We start from the raw sequence: 21155 nt of genomic DNA on the forward strand, positions 1-21155 counted from the left end.
TAGATGTATACTAAGTCTTGTAACATAAGCATAAGAGTAACATCTTTACTTTCTGGGAATGACAAAGCTATATTGGCTTTAGTTTCACAGCCTAGTAAATTCCTCAGATGGCTTTTGGTAGAACAGGCTAGGAACACCGAACTGTTTTGGTTGAGCCCTCTTTTCTCTAGTGGTTTGGAACATCCTGCCCACTAGCTGTAAACATATAACAACAATCCCTGCATCCTTATCTATCTTGTAGATCCAGGGAAAATTATGTCCCTAATCATCTGCTCCTAAGGACCTCAGCTGAGGTCATCATGTGCTGCCTGAGCACACGCGACATCATGTGCTGTCCTTAGCGGCCTTAATCTAGCTAGAAAGCTTGGCTTTCCTGGGGGAGACCAGGTACCGTGTGCAAGGCTGGACTTTGGTTCTCCCCAGAGAAAACCAAGCTTTCTACCTAGATGAAGGCCGCTAAGGTCCTCAGCTGAAGTCATCATGGGCTGCCTGAGCACATCTGATGCTTCAGCCCAACACTGCATAAGGTAAGAGGCAGTAGGCAGAGAAGAGACAAAGCCCCTGCCTTGTCAGCTGTCTGGCTGCTGCATGCCAGGAGCACAACTGGAGAGTTGAGCCATGGCTTAACTCAACTTTCTATAAGCTCCAAGTCAATGCAGCACAAAAAGAAAGACTGAGAACTGTTGAAATAGTTTAATATATATCAACAACCAGCAACACCGCTCACTACAGGGCTGGAAACATTGGGAAATTTGACAAGCTTAGGTTTTAGGAGAGAGATATGCAAGACACTTGACAGTGTAAGCAGAGGATACAACTCAGCAAAATATCTGAGAGGGCATTACAGATGCTGAATAGACACAAATCCCTGCTCCAAGTACCAATATGTTCCTTGGCTGGGATTTCAGACAAACGGTTTGAGACTGAATTGACCATTACATCAGTCATGAGCAGCAAGCCCAGGCTTCTCATTTTTCTCATTTACACGTACCTTTTCCAAAGCTTTGGCTATTCGAGTACCAACTTGTTCTAATGACTGTGGTGAGTACTGGTCTTTGCCCAGATTCTGTAGCACCTGCAGAAGAGGAAGAACAAGTGCTTAGATGCCAGAACCTAGTAAGAGATGTCCCTCACTTGATTGCTTTTTTCCCCCAGCCTTTTACAAACACTGTAACCTGTCCCAGCCTAAACATCACTGTCTATCTTGAGTTAATACTATCTGTATCATCACACAGTGTTATAACTCCATGGCACTGAAAACTAAGAATGGTAGAAGTTTATGTATGCTCAGTTGGACTTTTCTTTCACCAATTCATCCATCAAGAGCTATATATACAAAGACACTAACAGTGTTTTAGGATTTCCCTCAGGCCAGATCGTAGATGGCTGGGAAAATATTCTGGTAAAATATTGCTTTCAGCTTGCATTGTTCTTGCAGTTTTATCCAGCCATTCACTCACTGAAAGTCACTGAACTAAATGCACCTTGAATCTGCCATGGTACGGCCATTTTTGTGTGACAGCCTTCCAACTCTGGCATACCTCTTTCAGTTGACTTTCTCCAGTGTAATGCAAGCTGGCCCGGCTAGAGACACCTTGCAGGTGGTCCAAAGTATGCATACTGGCTGGTAGATTTGGGTTACAAAGGGGTTCCATGGCTGGTTCTTGCAGCTGTGTGGCAAAATCAATGTGTTCTGTAATGCTACAAAGGTCATAAAACAAGTTGAATCATTCAGGAGAAGAAAACAGAAGAGTCATTACAAAGTTCTCTAGTGAGTGTAAACTGCCCAGAACCTGGCAGAATCTCATTTGAGTAGCTCAAGAAGCAAGAGAAACTGGATCCTCCATCTGCAATTGCACTCTTCTTTGCAAGTCCATTGATGAAATATCACCTAATGTTTTCAAACTTCTTTGAAATCCTGGCAGTTCTTTCTTACTTTAAAGAACACTTAAATCTTCAGTTTATGCACAGAGGGCCATGTAATTGTCTTGCTTTGTGTAACTTATTTAAGGTTCATATACAAGATACTTACTCAATGTTTTTAGCAGAAACAGCAAGCCATGTGCTGGCTACAGTTGTAAGCTCTACCCTGCGGAGTTTCAGGCATTCATCAGGACTTGGCCAGCCAAGGCTACGATAATCACGTCTTTTTCCTTCAGGGAAAAAAAAAAAAAAAAGAAAAAAGAAAAAGAGGAAACTGTCTGGAAGCAGAAAGACATTCTACTTCAGTACAATGATCTACAAAATACTTTAGACCAGTGGACACATTCCCAATATTATAAAAGTCACGGTCCTGCAGCCAGATTTCTTTAAGAACATTCCCGAACCTAAACGGACTGAATAGAACTTGTGGGATCCAAAGACAGAACTGAATCCTATGCAAGACAGATTAGGAGGTGGAGTTTTAAAATGTTTCATTACACTTTTTCAATTGCTACACATTGAGAACAATCGCCACTCTTGTTTACAGGTAATGATTCTACTTAAATGTCCTTAAAGAAAGTTCACAAGTGACTCATCATTTATGTTCTACAGCTACAGTAAAAACTAATAAAAGTTGATTGCTCCATCTTCTGACAATCCCAGGTGAAAAATACTGCTGTTTCTTTGCAATGAATATTGTTTCAGACAGACAAGGGCTTTTACTGCATTCTTACACTCAAGATAGCAACATTTCTGAAACTATTAAGCAATTACACTTCAGCCCTCCCATTTTGGAGAGGAGTTAACTGAGGCAGGGAAAGGTTAAATAACTTGCTTTATGTTAACAAATAGATCACTAGGAGAAACAAGAACCAGATCTTCACATTTGAACCAAAGCCTACTGAAATCTTTCCCTTACATTTGGTGGATACTGTACCAAGTCCTAGGAACCCAGCTTGAGTTAACTGTTATATCCTCTTGTATCAGAAACATCTGAACTGTTTGGAACATAAAAAAAATTCATTGTAGCCATAAGTTTGCACAGTGGGAAGCCAAGTTTAACAACGTGCCAGTCTATCGCACCAGCTATGTAGGCAGTATTTCAGTATTTATTTCTAGTTACCTGAAATGTTGCCCATTTGGATGCAAATCCTATTTCCCATCCAAAGTATAGTATAATGCTTCACCATAATTTTTCAAAATAATGATGAAATCTGTAATACCATGTCTTTTGTAAAGTATTCTGATTAAAGGAAAATTAACTTCAAGAAATACTGGGAAACTTCAGAGGGGAATGATCAGTTCTCATCACCACCACTGTGAGCTACCTGACTGGGAGTTCTTATTTGCATCAATGGCAAAAGATAGCGAGAGGTATGGAAACACTACACAGAGATGGTTCAGTTGTCTGAGAGGCAGTCAAACACGGACAGCTAGCGTCATTACCCTGTTCTACCAGGAACTCCCCAGGTACCTCCAATATGTTACTTAAACTTTTGATTATTTAGTTCTTGTAAAGAGGATGTCAGCGGACCCTGCCTCACAGGAGTGTTAGGAAGATAACTGCTTTACAACTGAGGGATGCTATGTAATAAAGCCACAAAAGTAGCTCAGGGGAGAGAAGATACATCAAGGAAAGGGCAGGTGTGTACTCATAAATGATAGTCTGTTTTCATGTAATCCCTCCCCCCTATTTAAATATTTAATTCAGTAACTTACATTTGTCAGATGTTAAAAAAGGAGCTTGTTAAAGATTTAATGTAAAAGCCTTGAAAACGTGGTATCACTTTCTAGGTCATCAAATTGTCAATGACTAAAATGTACTGGAGAACCCATCTTTGCTTACACATTAGCCCTATGACATAGAGATTTTACCTCCATTGAAGTCAAGGTAAGACAAAAAGCATGGGGGTCAATTACTTTGGTTCTCTTCCTCAGCATTATTAAGTTCCAGCAGCTCTAAACTTCATCCCAAGCAACCATGTGCTGATGATTTCTGTCCACCTAAACACACCAGTGGAACTAGCTTGCACCATAATAATAGACCACTCTCCAATTCTGTTACTCAACTAGCAAAAACTCCACCTCTCTCTCCAAACCACCTCATCTATGTTGGTGCAAAACTCTACTCTTCTGTAACTCCAGGCTTCTGGAAAACAATCTCTAAGCTTTCTCTTATAATATCACCAAACCAATTACAGCACAACACTTAATTTTTTTAAAATTTTATTTTTATTAGACCAAGTTTTCTGCCACTTGTTTTTGAGTTGTGTGTCTTATGTTTAGTAAGCAAGCAATTCAAGCTCTCATCCTGTGTTTGTCCCTGAAGGGGTGTCTCTCATCTGATTAAAACTGAATGGGCAGAGAAGTTAGTTTAAGAAAAAGATCATTAAACTCCCCCTCTCTCTTTTACTACTTCTACTCACAACAGCTACCTCTTTCATTCTCCACTCTTACCACCTCATCCCCAGAAGTTCTGGGAATTAACTAGAAAGTTTTCATTCAGCAGATAAAGTTATGCTGCACTCTTCATGAAGAAGGTGCAGATGGAAGAGATTTCTAATTTTTCCACGTACTCATCTAGAAGGCGTATTTCACTACATAATCTTTGTGACGCATATTCCTAGTAATAAATCAGTGTAATATAAAAGCTGCAAAGGAAATAAACCAGAGTAATACAAAAGCTGCAAATGACTTGCTTTCTCTAGAAGCAGCAGGTTACCTATTGGTCCAGGAGAAGGTATCTTTGGTCCACTGATCTCCAGGGCAGTTTGGTAAAAGTTTTCATTTTCTCCACTAGTTGCTTCTTCCCCGTTTCTCCCAGCTGGCTCCTGGAGATCCAAGCTTTCAGCTTTTGGCTTCTTTAAACGTTTGACCTGAAAAGTGATCTACCAAAAGAACAGTATTGGCGAGGTTAACAGTAAGAAACACCATGAACGTTATCAGCTCCAATACACTACTTGTTTTAGCCCAAAGATTCAGTTTCAAAGATGATACAGATGAGATCTTTCTCTCTCCCTCCCTTCCCATCTCGACTCATTCTCTGAGCCTGCTCACTTTCAACTGCATCACACCATGCAAACAAAGTACACAACTTCAATCTCCAACGTAGGAGAAAAGCAGTTTAACTGCTGGAGAACTAGCATTTGTCATTATTTATTTTGTTAGTAACATGATGACAACAGGTACTTCATGGTTTTCATGCTGAAACTTTTGTTTAGAACCTTCTCTCCTTTGTAACTGTGAGCAAGAAGTTTGAAGGCACACAGCATTGTTCAACACCTAAGCTCTTGCTGCTGATAATCAAGTCTTATGATCATAGAATCGTTTAGGTTGGAAAAGACCTTTTAAGATCGAGTCCAGCGGTAAACGTAACACTGCCAAGTCCGCCACTAAACCATGTCCCTAAGTGCCACATCTACCTCCAGGGACGGCGACTCAACCACTTCCCTGGGCAGCCTGTTCCAATGCTTGATAACCCTTTCGGTGAAGAAATTTTCCCTAACGTCCAATCTAAACCTCCCCTGGAGCAACTTGAGGCCATTTCCTCTCATCCAACCACTTGTTACTTAAGAGACCAAAACCCACCTCGCTACACCCCTCCTTTCACGTAGTTGTAGACAGCAACAAGGTCTCCCCTCAGCCTCCTTTTCTCCAGACTAAATGATGTCACCTTTAGTGATGCAGAGGCCTTTCCTTTAGAAAACGGATTAAAGCTCCTTGTTCATTTCACACAAGCCATGAACCAGCTCTTTTAGGCCCATAGGGGAAGTTCCTATATATATATTCCAGTGTTAAACCCCCTGAACTGTCCTCATCTTTCCCTCCTCCACAATAGTAAATTGGTACAAGACTTAAGTAAACTCATCCAAACTTACCCATTCAGCTTCATCATCATCACCACAGTCCCCAAAACAGGAGCTAGCCAGTCCATCCTGAGATCCCTTCTTTAGGACCCGGATTCCCTGCAAGTCCATCCGACGGCCTTTTACCTCCAGCGCCCCTTCAAAAGCTTCCTGAGGCCAAGAGTTTTCAAACTCATCCACCAAAGCCAGCATCTCTTCAGACATCTGATCATCTTCTAACCCCTCCATTCCTTCTGAACCATTGCTTTCTGCAGTGACTGCGTCTAAGAGGGAATACCATAAAAACTTCAAAAATTCTCTTCCTGCTGCTTCCACAAATCGTATAAAAAGGATCTTTCTTCTGTGACCCGACTTTTCCACTTGCACAAACCAAATATCACTGACTACACACTGCACTCTGCAAATGGAGAGGGGGACTGAAGAATGCAGACTTCTGCACTGCAAAGAAGCATCAACTGTTGCTTCAAAAACCAACACCTCTAGACCACTTTCATCAGCTGCCTTTCCAAAACAGAATTCTGCCTGTTTGAGGGAGTTAACAGGTGGTGTCTTCTCTACATATGTGCATTAAACACTGAATAAAGCTCTCTGTACCTTAACCATAGACACTGTTCTTCTTCCCTTCTGTCTGGCACAGCTGATACAGAATTCACTGAGGTACAACCAACATGCGTTTGTAGAGCCTTGCAAAAAACTACATCCTTTAGCTTGGAAAGCATCTAAACCTCAATCTCACTTTTTGATTTAATGCATTTTGACTTTAGACTTGGAGAAGAAGAACAGTGAACAGAAGGAAACCAGTTTTAAGGGCTACTTGCCACTTTATAGACAGCGGGGGAGAAAACGTAGTTTCTTTGAGGAAAGACGACAGCTCTTCTGAAAAATCTAGAAACTGATTCATTTGCCAGCACTGATTTCGTAAGGCTGACTTACTTTCCAGTCTCAAGAAGGAGGGATCCCTTGCTGAACTCTGAGTAAGGACTTCTGGATCTTCTGTACCTCCCTCAGACTGTCCTTCTGCTACTGCTGTAACTGACTCATGGTGGTCATCAAAGTATTTCTCCTTGTCATGGCTGCCATCTGGATTTTTCTCATGACAGTGGCCTGAAAGAGAAAAGTTTACTGATACACCATGTAAGACTGCTCCTCCTGGATACAAGCACAGAAGCTGCAGTGAGGAAGCTACAGTCTTCTAGTTTTCTACATATGATTTAACAGAATAATTCTACAAGGTATCAAAGACTTCATTCAGTGATTAAAAAGCTGATCTGCCTCTTGACAAGGCAGATCCCCTAAAACAGTTACAGGAAACAACGCTATTAGGTATACACTGTGAACTACTAATGAAAGAAAAAGCAGGTCTCTTTTGAAGGAAGGTTGCACAGTTGGTAGAAAATTACTGTGTGCTGATAGCCACTCCAATGAGCATTCCCAAGATATATTTTTAGTGACACTGCACTATACGTGGGAGTTGCCTGCCATATGAACTTCACTTAGACACCATAATGCTCACCGTGCTTACATGCAAGGGAAAAAGGGCCAAGGTAGACTGATACAGGATTGCCAGGCTCTGACCTTCTGTGCCAGCAATAGACAGTACATAGGTAAGGCGAGCTCATTAAACAGACAGACAAAAGCTATGGGTATTAATCTGCCAAAAATCAGAAGTTTATTCAGCTGCAAATTTAACATCTATGATTCTGTGGTCAGGTTACAGGCTCAGATTCCACCAAATACAATGATCTAGGAATAACATTCGAAAAATACAAACATAGAGCCAGTAATGAGCAGACAAAAAAAAAAAAGTGCAAACTTGCAACACTAGCCTTTGAGCATCCTTCAGTGACACACTGTTAAGCTTTCAGAGAGGTAGCCACCTACAACTTTATAGCAATATTTTTGATCTCAAAATACATTTTGACTGAAGATCTCACATTTTCTAATAATAATTACTTGCCAGACTTCAGGGCAAGAAGTACTTAGAGAGCTGCTCGTCCTGCCGACCCCCAGAGCCGCACAGGCAGAGACAGGATTCCCCTCACATGCCAGAAGCTGGGAGCTGCCCCAAATCCCACTGCACAGCTATGGGACCAAGACACAGACTGCGGCACCTATCGTCACATGGGAAGCCTGGCACCATGGAGAAAAACATACACCATGTACAAAGCTGCTGCTCTCAAATCCCTCCTTCCTGTATTTCAATCACATGAATGAAACTAGCGTACATACACAAATGAGTTAAGAAGCAGGTAGTGAATCAAAGGAAGCTTAAATGAAATGCAAGATTCTCAAGTATGTTCCCCATTCTATCCTCATGAACACAAATTGTATTGCTCCACACATATGGAAAGTATTATTTTTTTCAACTGGCAGCATAAAATACGAGGAATGTGAGTAAAGTAGAACAGTGATTCCCTTCTTCTCCATGCAACGATCCCATGTTACAGAAGAAAACTTTTAGGTCTCACTTTTTTATCAGGCCAGCAGGACAAGTGGATGGTTGTAACTCTTGTGTAAGGGTAACCTGTCCCACCACTTCTCAGCAACGCAAAACTATAGCTTTTTGCTGTATGCTCTCTGCTTTTGCATCTGTGAACACTCAGATGGCATCTCTGGAGGAGAAATAGACCAGTATTTTTGGGGTGTGTGGGGGTGTGTCACCAAAATCAAGTAGAACTACATTCAGAAACCCTCTGTAAAAACTATTTCTTGCCCTACCTTTTCTGCTCTATATAAAACTTATGAGTAAATATACAAAACAGAAGCAGTTAACTTAATAAACTCTACTAAAATCTGCCACAGTTATACTCTGCCTTCCTACTCTATCAGTCACTGACTCTTTCTTTAATCCCCTCGCCACTTCCCCCCACTGTCAATAAAAAAATTAATTGGTGTCATTAAAAAAAAATTTAAAAAAATCACGTCAATATATGGAGATCCTCATGTTTAATTTATGAGAAATGTGCGCACAGAAGCCTTAAGCTGAAATGAGTCCCCCTGCCTGACATCAAACCAGCCTGATTTTGATGCAAGTCAGGTGCTTCTCAGTAATGTGATGACCACAATTCCCTTTGTTGAAGGTCAACTCATTATTAGGATAAAGAAAAAAGCAAAGGGCCTGAAAAATAGACAATTATTTTAAATTGAAATAAAAACACCAAAAAGAGAAAAAAGTGCTGGAAATAGCAGGCAGAAGGAAAAAAACATGATAGCACTTAAAATTCTACTTAAGACCAACTCTGTTAATATTAATTTACAAACACTGACATCTAAAAACAGACTAGAAGAGAGTACTGGCTTTCCTGGGATCTGAAAGCTGCTATATATAGAAACCTGAGTGCCCTAATTTTTTCAAATTGCTGCTTTCAGTTGTCTGACATCGCAAGAGAAAAAAAAAAATGCTGGTTGAAAAACCCAATGGAAGTTCAAAATCTCTGATGAGTGTACCACGGAGCAGGTAGTACTGAAACACTGCAAGTCAGAAATTTACAGCTTGTATCAGCCAGGTGCCTGAAGACCAACGTGGAAGACCACCAGGTAAGAGTGTGAGACCGACAAGGGAATAATGTAGCCCCAAACTCCAGGGACATTCACTGGCTGTAGAACATTAGTTATATCATTGCAATACTTATAGCACCTTAGCCGTGCGAAGGACAAAAGTGACTGCCACCCTACAAATACTCAGCTATGTATTATTTACTAACATTTCACATATATTCTGGTTGTCTAAATATGCACACGTGAATTTTAGGTGTAAAGTCCTGACACAGTGATATTGCAGCTACAAAACTTGGAAGCATAGTACTTGATCAGTTCAGGTTATTCCGTTCTGAAAACTTACTAGAGAAGGATCACTTTCTTGCCCATTTATTTTCTGTGAGCAGCTGTTGCCACTTTTCCTATTGATTCTGCAGAGCCAAGAAAGCTCAGAGGAAAGTGGATCAGAGTCTGTCCTATTTTGTGTATTATGAGACCTGGTTACCACGTTCCAGGCAGCAAAACAAAGACGCTATAGAGATGACACAAAATAAGTGTCTGGGCCTTTACTTAAGTGATGGAAATAACACAAATAAATAGTCTGATTGTGCCAGGTCAATGTAGAAATTGGGAGATAAAAAAAGAGAATAGCTCTTAAGGTATAAAACAAATCCATTGGATAGAAAAAGCAAATACAAACACTAAACTGAAGCATCGAGACCCTAGAGATTAAAAGCAGAACAAAACATTATATATTAAAGGTCTCTATGTCTCATATTGTTCTAGTTCTTAATTTTTTGGGGCCAGTGTAAATGCACTTGTACAACATTAGCACAACACACATTTTAAATATAGAAAAGATCCACTAGATCATCCATCCCATCTAATAATAGCCACCGTCTTGATTTTCAGGACCCATCTCAAATGTCCACCAAAGATGTGGTACCTAGTGCAGCTGGTTGGGCTAAAAAACCCCAAACAAAAAGTCAGACTTAAGTTCTTGCTTAGGAATTGGATGATTCCGAACTCTTAAGCTGAAAGCCACTTAGTGTAAGGAAAGAAATACCCAAAGTGTTGACATCTGGAGAAAGGAAGGAGGAGTAGGAAGGAGAAGTGATGCAGTAACTGATGAAGACTTGTTCCATCTATAAAGGGATAACAAATATTTGTTCTGAACCATACTTCATATTGCCACATTTCTCAGAAAAGTCACACTGGGAAACAATTACGAACTTCCCTTATTACATATAAACTTTTTTGGTACTACGTGGGGATTTTTTGTTTGTTTAAGGGCAAACTTCTGTCAATTTAGGTGACTCCACACCCTCAGACTGAAAGCCGCTTACCTAAAGCAGGGAAAGAGACATGAAAAGTACGGAAAAGAGGAAAGATGGAACAAACAACACCCCCAGTGTATCACATGGAAGTGCTGCACCTTGAGGAAGATCTTGAAAGTAATCAAACTTCACCATTAAAGCAGGCATTGATTGTTTTAAATATCTAAATTAATTGCCACTGCAGCCGTTTGTGTCTTGTGGTACATCTGGCAGAGAGAATGAGGCCTCACTAAATATTTTCACTGTTTGATTCCTATATACCAACTTAAGACAGATGATTTGGTGTCATCAACAGCATTGGAAATAAAAAAAAAGTAAAATTATCTCCAGGCGTCTTTGGTCAGCACAGAGTTTTTACTGACCTTTTATTCTTTCTTTCTCGGTGCAGAGCTTGCGAAATACAGCGTTCCTAACTCCACCATCTATGTTCCAACATACTAGGTTTAAGAAAATTGTTAGCTCCTAACTTCTTACGATGAGACAAACTAATTTCCTTAAATTTTTTGATACATATTTAGAAATTACGATGGCAGAATAATGCTTCAAAGCTAAAAATCAAGTCATTTAAAATGTAGGTACTGATTTTTTTCCTACCACTTGGAATAAGCAGAGCTGGATTATTTCTTGAATGATTACAAGAGTCAAGTGACTGTTGCTGTAGCCAGTGACTCACATTAGGTTATGCAAAATGCAAGTTATCTGGAGATAAGTGTCACTTAAATGATGTGCCCCTTTACAGCTAAACAATGCAAAGAGAGAACTCTACTTAATACGGATGTAAGTCAGCCTAATACCTGAGCTGTCAGAGTACAGAACAAACTGAAACCAAGCTGCCAAGAGGAGTTATTAGCTCCATACTTGTTTTTTGATGCATGCTCAAAACTAGTATTCTCCACAGTGAAACTCAGTAAAGGTAGTTCTCTTTTTTTACAGCAGGAATGGCATATCACTGAGCTTAATGGAAACAGGTTTTAATGCCTGCACGCAGATGAATAGTCTCATCTACAGACATTTCAGGAGCAGTGCATCAGTAAGCAGTTTTCTTTTTACCTTTGCTAGTCACTGCTTACACGGATGCAGAGAGACACTAGTCAAAGAGGGTCTCTCTTTACACATGAAAATGCGTTAACAATTAATGCTGCTATTAGGTCATGTGAAAACTTTAGGGGTGCTCACTGCTTGGGTGACACTATATATTTAGAATTAGGCTAAAACATATCCACTATAGAAATTAAACTGAAAACCAGCATATTGTCACCCATTGCTTTTATAGAACAAGTCTCGTTCAGTGCTCCATGTCACAGGCAATATAATTTACCAGGTTTACAAAATTAATCTGGAATGAATGAACTCACCTACCAGAACTCTTTTGTGCATCTAAAACTACTGGGATCTCACGTCATCAAAATTTGGGCCAAAACAGCACCTGAAGAACTGTTTTGCTTTCTACACCATGGTGACTACACTGCAATATGACATTAACAAACTAGGGGAAGTGCTGTTTGAGAGACCATCCTTCAGACAACATATGAAACATGAGCTTTGACTTTCACGGCAATGTTAACACTAGTGATTAACACACTGCATACCCAAATTACCTTGATGTTTCAAGGTGAACATGATAATTTCCTAAAGATCTTGTGAGCCATTAAGAGCATACATGTTATACCAATCACATATGAACAGATATCTGATTGCAAAACATTTGTTAAGGGAAAAAAATCCATGCCAGTTATTTTGAGATGAGTTTTAAAAGCAATAAGATGAGCAGTAACTAGAGAAGAGACCTATCTTTAGCAGCTATTGCTGCTCTGCTCACCTCATTTAAAAATTAACATGGTTCTATATTAAGATTTTGCTCTAACATTCATGCATTCCTTTTCTTACTGTTTTCCTGAAAAAATACATATTTATGCTTCAAAATGAATCCCATGATTGAGCTCTGAAAGCAGAAACTGCAAACCACTTATGACTGAACAGGATTGTCATCAAAACATTACAGAAAGGTCACAAGCCATAACTGCTGAACTGCAAGACAGCACCGTGCTCCAGAAGCAATACCAAAGAAAATTTAGTGCTTTCCACACACACAAGCATAAAGAAAAATTATAACCAAAGAGTTCTCAGTTTATTTAGTGAAAAATCATCAACAAAGTGACAAACAGACCAGGGAAGTAAAGGGAGAAGGGAATTTGAAGTTTTCAATTACAATCACCTGGCCATGCAATACTGACCTGAGAATGTCTGATAGGTCTATATTTAACTGAAGAGAAATACACAAGCCCTACTACATATTCACTGTGCACTATAGGACCCAGGGAAAACACAAAGCAGACAGGCAACCTGTATCTGCAGAAGCCTAAAATTGTTCAAAGCCTAGTTGCAGACTTGAAAACCCAAACTGCCCACCCAGCAGTCAGTCTTGCTCTCTCTGAACCCAACAGTATCACTGCTAGTTTCAACAAGACATGACTAGGCTTCGTAACAGTAAGCGAGTGTACCTCCAGTACCTTTTGCAGTTGTAACATACTGGATAAATCACTAAAAAAAAAAAAAAACAAACAACACAACAAAACAAAAAAACCCCACCAGTATCTACTACCTACATATCATCATAACTACTATTCTGGAATAATGAGGGACAGACTGTAGTAAGTTCCCCCTCTAGTCAAGTATTTCAAGGTAAGTATCATTATGGGTACTAGCAAAGAATGGTGAGCGTAGTGCCCAAAATTTAGACTAACCTTTTGGTGTGTTTTCTCTCTACACAGAAACACTGTTCATTTTTAGCTTTTTCCTGTAATATAAACCCTCCTTTGCAAAACTGGAAGTTACAGGACAAAAATAAACATTTTCAAAGGACAGAACATACGGCTAACTGAAAAGTAAAAGCTAACTATAGAGAACAAATAATGAAAAGCAATATGAAGTATTTCAAAAGTTAATTTTCATAAACTCCTACCTCTTCTCTAAATTACTCCCTTAGATGAGCAGTCAGTGGCCCTTCTTCAAAGATGATGAGAAGCATGCTTAAAATTGAGTAGTCGGAAGAATGTGCTACATAACAAGCTTTGGTTTGATGCATAGCAAACAACAGGATGATGTTTTATGTGGTCAAAACTTAGACTCAAGCACACAAAATGAAGCATACAAAAGTTCTTTCTTTTTTATTATTTATTCCAACAAGTTTTCAATTAAAAGGATTATATAGTAAAACAACTGTTCTCACTCATAGGGAAATAGTTTTAAATTTTGATTTGTAGCCAAAGATGCCTCTAAATTGGCTTAGCTATAGATTTAAAGATTAGCTATTTGTCTCATTACAGCAGTCCTGATTAAACCTTTCAAAACATACAAATGCCAACAATACGTAACTAGATTTCTTGTCCATATTGAGAGAAATACCTCACCATTGCGTAACAGACCAGTCCCTGATGAACAGACACAAATTCTCCTTATGAAATACAAAGAAGTGATAAATAAAACATGGACAAAAATTTAAAGAGGAAGACAAACCTATTTAAATTAGAACACAATGCAGTTTAATAAGGGATATGCATGCAAAACATCTTGAAGAATTCAGTAGGCTACCTTATAACAGAGTACAAACTGTCGACCCCTCTCCCCAACACCTCTTCCATAGTTAAAAACAGGGAGGAGAAAATCAAAGAGGTCGACTACCTAAAGCCTTCACTCTTCCTTCCTTACCACCCACTAAGATAGGGGTTTTTTTTTTTTTTTTTTTTTTTTTTAAATGATGCACGTCTAGAAGCAATAACTTGTTCTATGATGCCTGGGAATAGGGCCCAAAACATAGAAATAGCTAAACATCTAAATTTAAACTCTCCAATCCTGTCAGTGGATAAAAGAGACTAGACAACTTCTCTTTCAGGGGACCCTGGCCCTACATATAGACTAGGAACGTAAGTAGCACTCCAGTCTGAATTTCAGCCTGTGCCTCAGGAATAGCTTGATTTTTGTTTGTTTGTTTTAGGGAAAGAGGGAAAGAAAGCAAGAGAAACAAGGACATGCAAGTTCTGAAGACAAAGGCTTATCCTCAGTGACTTCTCCTATGTGCCAGATTTTTTTTCCCCACTGTCAGATAAGAAAATAGTTACTTATTAATTCCTGAACTATAAACACTCACCCACAGCAGATCACAGTATAATGTATGCTATGAATATTGAATGACTAATATTTAGTTCCCTGCACACAACACACTTCTGAAGTCTGTTTCTGATTAAGCCATGGAAATTCTTAGTTTAAGGATCACTAGCATAAGCAAAGGCAACAATGGCCTGCATTTGTTTTGCTCTGTTTCTAATCTTTCCTCCATCATAAGCCACATACCTCTTCTTATGCTAAACATTAAATATTTTGTTAGATCCTATGGTACCTATGAACTCAAGTTTAAAAGGGACTTTAAGTACAAGAGTAACCCACTCATGAGAAATGGCATCATGTAGTTAAACTCTACAACAGTTAACTAACCCCATTACGTGTTACTGCTGGCTTTCCACTTCTCTCAGCATATGGAGTTGACAATATAAAGCCAAGTAATGGGCTTATGTGTGTGTTTTTTGACTACCACTCCATCTGTAAGTTTTGTACCATATATTGGAATTTAGATAGTATTCCACAGGGACCTGATTTCATATTTTTTATTTTAAGAAAATATTTTTGATAGGCTGTATTTATGCTTATCTGTGTATCTCTTCGCCAGGTTATACTGCTCAACAAGAGCAGATTATTAGTCACACTTGATAAGTGACAGTTTATACAGTTGTTTGGGATAGATATCCCTGCAATCTTCCCCCTAACTGGAGATCAAAGCAGAAACACTGACACACTCAAATAGCAAAGCAATGTGTTAACTGGTCAGGTAGGTATGCCCCTAATTAATCTAACATAGCTTTTAAGTGCTTAGCAGTTTGTCTGACAGGCCACGTCTTACACAGTTCCATGAAGAAGCAGAGTTGTTGCCGTAAATAAGATAAAAAAAAAAATCAAACCTGTTTTTGAGGGAGTGATGAACAAGAATTGGATTAGCCTTTTCTTGAGTCCAGGTAAAGAATATCTGCAGAAGTATCCAACCACCCTAGTTTAGGGTTCAACAGGAAAATACTCTCCTCACACTGCCAGAATAGTACAAAGCTATAGAACAGTGCCTGCAGAAAGACTAGGAAATTTTGGAAGAATGTCCCTTCTCCCCAAAACTGCTGCATTCAAGAAGCATCAATCTCTTCCTCTAGGGAAACTCTGAACTGTCCTAGTTTCAGTCACTAGTAGCCAGAACAGATGATAGATTTACAGCTTTGAGGACAGTCAGAGCACAACACAAACTCACATGAACCAGGCAACCAACCTTAAAAGGAAAAAACAAATCAATAAAGTGGACAGATCAGGGGTAGTTAAGTGTCTGGAACTCCATGGCTCAGCATGGAGTGCTCATTTTAATCTGAGCCCATGGCATTGCATGCTGCTTTGAGACAATCTCAACATGACTCATTACAGGCTGAGGCTACACATCACCACTTCACAAGTTCTCAGATTTAAGCCAAGAGAATACAGCCTTCAAGGTCTTGGCAAGTTGTTAATGACACTGAACTATGCATTGTGAGTTCTCTCATACGTGGGGACCACATGTTCTTTCTCTTCCAAACATGCTTTAACCAACTCACTAATTCCGTCTGTACAGCTTTACTATGAAGTTATTCGTGCAACTACATCTTCCTGGAGATGTAGCTGGGGAATTACTATTCCTCCTAAAAAGGCTGTTGAACATATGCAGCTGTCGGACCTTTTTAAAAAGGTCCAGCTCTAGGCAGTGCACGCTACTCAGGTTCAATAAGAATTTTTAGCAGCTACGTGCAAGAAACCACCACTGGCAAAAGCAGCCTCCTAAAAAGAGATGAAGACACAGACAGTAGCAAACATATCTTATTTTATCTACATTCCTATCACAAAAAAGCACCAAAAACATTGCAGAGAAATGTTACTATGTCTGATAACTGAAGGTATAGGGTTTTGAAAAATTTAGTTGGAAAGAGAACCTTTTCTCTTCCACTCTAACCCCTGACAATCCTCCTCCTCCTACAAGAGCATGTAGTTATGCTGAAATAACTGAAGGATGCAGATAACATATCATGAAGAGTCATTTGCACTATAAAGGCAGATAAAACTGGGAAGTGTCATATTATATTGAGTTTAATACTGTACAGCTTTTCCTTCCTACATTAATAGTTTTGCATCAGTAAACTCTCACTGAACTCTTCTACAATTCTAAATTCCCTTCCACCGTGCCATCTCCATTTCCTCAGTTACTCCTGCAGCTGAGGTCATGACTTTCTTCTCCCCCCTCTGCTAGCCTATGGCCTTCTGATTCTGGGAAAAGACAGAATGCATACAGAACACTAAATATTGCAGGCATACCATTCTTAACAGAGCATGATGCAAAGTGAGACTGATGACTGTTGGGAGAAGTTGTAGGTACACTGTCATGCTGTAAATAAGCAGAGTAAGTATGTAAGCTAGCAAGACAGACTTCACATGATGTAAAGAAATCACCTAATGCTAGCATAAAAAGAAGCTGCAGACCAAATTCACCCATTAGCATGTTTAACAAATGCAAAAGCAGTAGCTTGGAAGCAATGGGCATGAGCAGTGGGTGCGCAGCCTTTGGATGCTGGTGTAGCTAAAAATGCCATGTTTAACATAGTACCACATTCTTTGACTGTTAAATTTAAGAATCACAATCTATACATCTCTGCATAGTTTTGAGAAGAAAAATACATGGAGCTTGGAAAGGAGAGACAGGTTTCAAAGTGAGCTTGGTGTGGCACTATCAGGGTGAGGTACTTCACTTTCCACTTCCTTCAGCCACTCAAGAGACACTAGACAAAGACTTTTCAGGGAAAGATCTGATTTATACAGCAGGCACCAAATCAAATAGTAAAAATATCAAAAAGCCCGTGTCTGGTCAACTAGCTTCCAGATCACAGCACAAAAATTCTAGAAATGCCATGATTATTGCAGCAAAGGTAAATGTTAAGAACTGCTTCTTTCCTTGCTGGGCTAGTAGTGCAGAAACAGTAGCACAAACCTAAAAGAATAATTGGGTCACATTATTCCCACAGAGCACATTCTCACTTAAGATTTCTCCAGGATCTCCCAGTCAGAGGCATGGCTGACATTTCCTGACACCCCCACCCCCTAGGGATGTCTGCCTCCAACAGGACAAAAAGCAGTCCTCATTCTCCTTATCTCCTACCTGCCTGCATTCAGCAAGATGTTTTCATTCTACACAAGTACAATTTAACCTCCCCTTACTCCTTTAGCACTGCAGAGCCCAAATACAGTGACTTAAATTCCACTTGTGCAGCACCAACAGATCTTTCAGATGGACTGACACTGGATGATCTCCATTGCCAGAGATGCTTGAGAGAGAAAGAATCCAGCTTGATTTTCAGACCCCAGGTGGAACTTGCAGGGTGAACAACAGGCATTGCAGGTGCATGCATGTCCGTGTAGGGGGTAGAAATAAGCAACTGAGTATTTAACTTCAAACGATAACACTGATTTTAGAACTGCTACTGTTTAAGACAGAACCCACGTTCTCTATGCTACTATTAAATGACAATGCAAACGTTTGCCATGACGTGTCTGAGAGCTCTGACAAGCTGTTTGCATGCTTCATAGAATTCTGCTTGTTTAAAAACCCTAGTGGGGCTGACTGTTCTGTTTATACAGATGAACTTTCCCATAAGGCAATGGAGAGAGAGTAAAAGCAACAGAGAAATGAATGGTCACAGATCCCTTCCCTTTCATTAATATAATCAGATAAATATGAATACTAACATTTGTGGTAGTCTAAATAAGGCTCAGGAGCACTCAAAAATTCTGCCTTTACATGATACATAAGTCAGAGAAAGAAAAAGCTGAATTTTAAAGATACAGTAGTATTCGGTTCAGAATCCCATACAACTGGTATGGAGTCTGGCGTTTTGCTTCAACTAAAACAAGATTAAATTCTGAGCTAAGCTCAACACCCTTCTCACCAGAGTAAATACCCCCTCTTTACACCTATTAACACTGTAACTGATGAGCATTCCTTGGAGAAACAAGATAGAGCAGCTTGAGAAGGAGGAAACTAAAATGCTGTTATGATAAAAATGTCTAAAAGGACCTCATGCTATAGCAAATGGAAACAAAATTTAGCAGCCCCTTGCTGGGACTATCAAGCCAGTCATAGCTTGTAGGGTATCACCGAATGAAAGATGCATTTAAAAATGCAAAGTATTTCACATCTCTATGTTTTAACACAGTATTGTAAAGAAAATGTATGTCATGCTTTTGCTTGGTGTTTGTGTATCTGAAATCGCTATAGGGAACTTGAAGTGATTGCAGCTATCAAGTTAGAGTCAGAGACTTAAACTGTGATGTTGATTTAAGCAAGTTATTTAATCTGACCATAAGCTTACTATTAAGAGTTTCAAGCAGAGATTCTCCTTTCAGGTCAACCTCTCCTCTTCAGGTCAATTTACTTAAAGGTCTAAGCTTATTAACTTTGTAAGAACATAAGTGGTGGGGGACAAAGGAAAAGCCATACACTTAGAAGATCAAATACCTTTTCCCCATGTTTTATTTTAAGAGGAAGTAGATGAAATAAAACATGATTTTTGATTTCATGTGGTATAGAGTATTTGTACCACAAGAGGGCACTGAAACCATACTTAAAGTGGATCATTAAGCTATTGCTGTGTACAGTACAGAACTAAGTCATAAAGTAAGGAAGTATGCATTGCTTTCACAAACATACACACTCACTACATAAAAGCATTCGGATATCTTGATGGCATGCACATGTATTCATAATGTACTCACACTGCCTCTACTTCCAACAGAGCAGCACAAAGCTTTTTGTAAAACCGCCATCCTGCCAAGTGATGAAAGACAGTGAGACTGAGGAAATTTGAAGCTTGAAACAAGTTGTGCTTCATGTTTTGAATACCATCAGTCTATTAATAAAGTTTAAGATTTTGAATTTTGATCTTGTCTAAAAGAATGTGAAGTGCATGAGCTCATAAAAAATTGTATCTGTCAGTCAGAGGTATATGCTTACAGTCAGATACAAATATTTTGAGTACAAATGACTTCTGCTTGTCCAAGCAGCAACTCTTGTTTACAGAAATAAGGAAAAGTCCTATGCAACAGCAATTAACAAATCAGCACATTTCAATGGCCACTTGACCATCACACTAAAAATATGCTTCTAGTGTATTGTAACCTTTTTAATAAGGCTTGACAACATCTGCATGTTCCCATCAGCTAATGAAGTGCCCACAAGAACAATCCCTTAGATGTTAGTTGGATATTCCTCTACAGGCCTTATCACATGATAAAAGCTAATTGCAATTTTTTAAGCCATAAAAGTCTGCAAAACAAATCCTGGCAATGCACCATTTCAATATCAGACAAAAATAATACTGGCTTTCTCTACTAGCTTTATGAACAGCACAAAGCCAAAGTATCTCATTTCTGCAGCTCTGAGACTTGACCATGTTTTTCACATTAAGTTTTCTACACTTGTTACGCAAGTCGCTTGGTCCTGTTATTTGTGGGTCAGATATGGCTGCTTAGGTATCTGTCAAGCAACATAAAGTTTCTGCTACTTAACATGCTTCTGGACCTGACTTGCCAGCAACATAACAGTTGATCATTCAGTAGAAACACCCTTAACACTGCCAAGTCACCTCTAGAAGGACCACCACAGGATAATCCTGTAACAACGAAGTCTTCTGACCATTTTCTCGCTTATTTGGAAATAAGGCAGTATGTGGAGTAGTGGAGGCATATGTAGCACTGCAGCACTGCTGCTGTATAGTATCCATATTGGTTGCAACTGACTGAACCCCTGCATTGCCTAACAAACATGTCATAGGTGATATAGTTGTATTGAATTCTGGACACTTCACACACCTCCAGAAGACAAAAACCCACCAAAAACCTTTGCAGATTTAGAAATCCTTTTACAAGGAAAACAAACGTTTATATAAACTTCAATATAGGAGGCAGAAGTTAAATAGAAAAGTGTTGGTTTGAGGTTTTTGATTCCTCTTCTGACATGCATGAAGTGACTTATGTTTGAAATATAAATTTCTATCTAGAACAGAGGTAAGTTAGGAAAAAGAAAATAAAAGTACCAGGCAGCAGTACAGACAGGAACATATAAACAAGCATCCAACAAATCAGCATTAGCGTATCAGACTTCCAAAGTCCTGTGCTAACAGCAAATGTCCCAACATGCTTGACAAAATTCCTATTCCACCTATTTGAAATATACACCAGGCACATACTGTAATCAAAAATAAGACTATAAATTCAGATTTTTGATCCCATATTCCATCCCATGCCAGCATATAACTCCCACTGACCATTTGTTGGATTCTGCCGATGGCTCACGGCAGCAGAGCAAGGAACTCCGTGTCTCACTAGTTAGTTCAGTTCTCGTGAATAGAGGCTTTTGACAGGCGAAGCAAAAACACAGCTATCA

At 39.3% G+C, this 21155-nt stretch overlaps 1 protein-coding gene across 1 annotated transcript in view; it reads right to left on the bottom strand.

Moving 5' to 3' along the window:
• The window catches only part of TTC17 (tetratricopeptide repeat domain 17), a 62101-nt gene that overhangs the window by 6605 nt on the left and 34341 nt on the right, over positions 1–21155 (bottom strand). Inside the window, exons 17-22 of the mRNA XM_010580180.1 lie at positions 6723–6893; positions 5802–6052; positions 4646–4811; positions 2033–2153; positions 1542–1701; positions 992–1075 (exon numbers count right to left, since the gene is read on the bottom strand). Of these exons, the coding sequence (XP_010578482.1) occupies positions 992–1075; positions 1542–1701; positions 2033–2153; positions 4646–4811; positions 5802–6052; positions 6723–6893 (953 nt within the window). The remainder of the gene's footprint in view (positions 1–991; positions 1076–1541; positions 1702–2032; positions 2154–4645; positions 4812–5801; positions 6053–6722; positions 6894–21155) is intronic.

This window comes from Haliaeetus leucocephalus, unplaced genomic scaffold (assembly GCF_000737465.1).
Source record: "Haliaeetus leucocephalus isolate CR32 unplaced genomic scaffold, Haliaeetus_leucocephalus-4.0 Scaffold696, whole genome shotgun sequence".
Classification (NCBI taxonomy): domain Eukaryota; kingdom Metazoa; phylum Chordata; class Aves; order Accipitriformes; family Accipitridae; genus Haliaeetus; species Haliaeetus leucocephalus.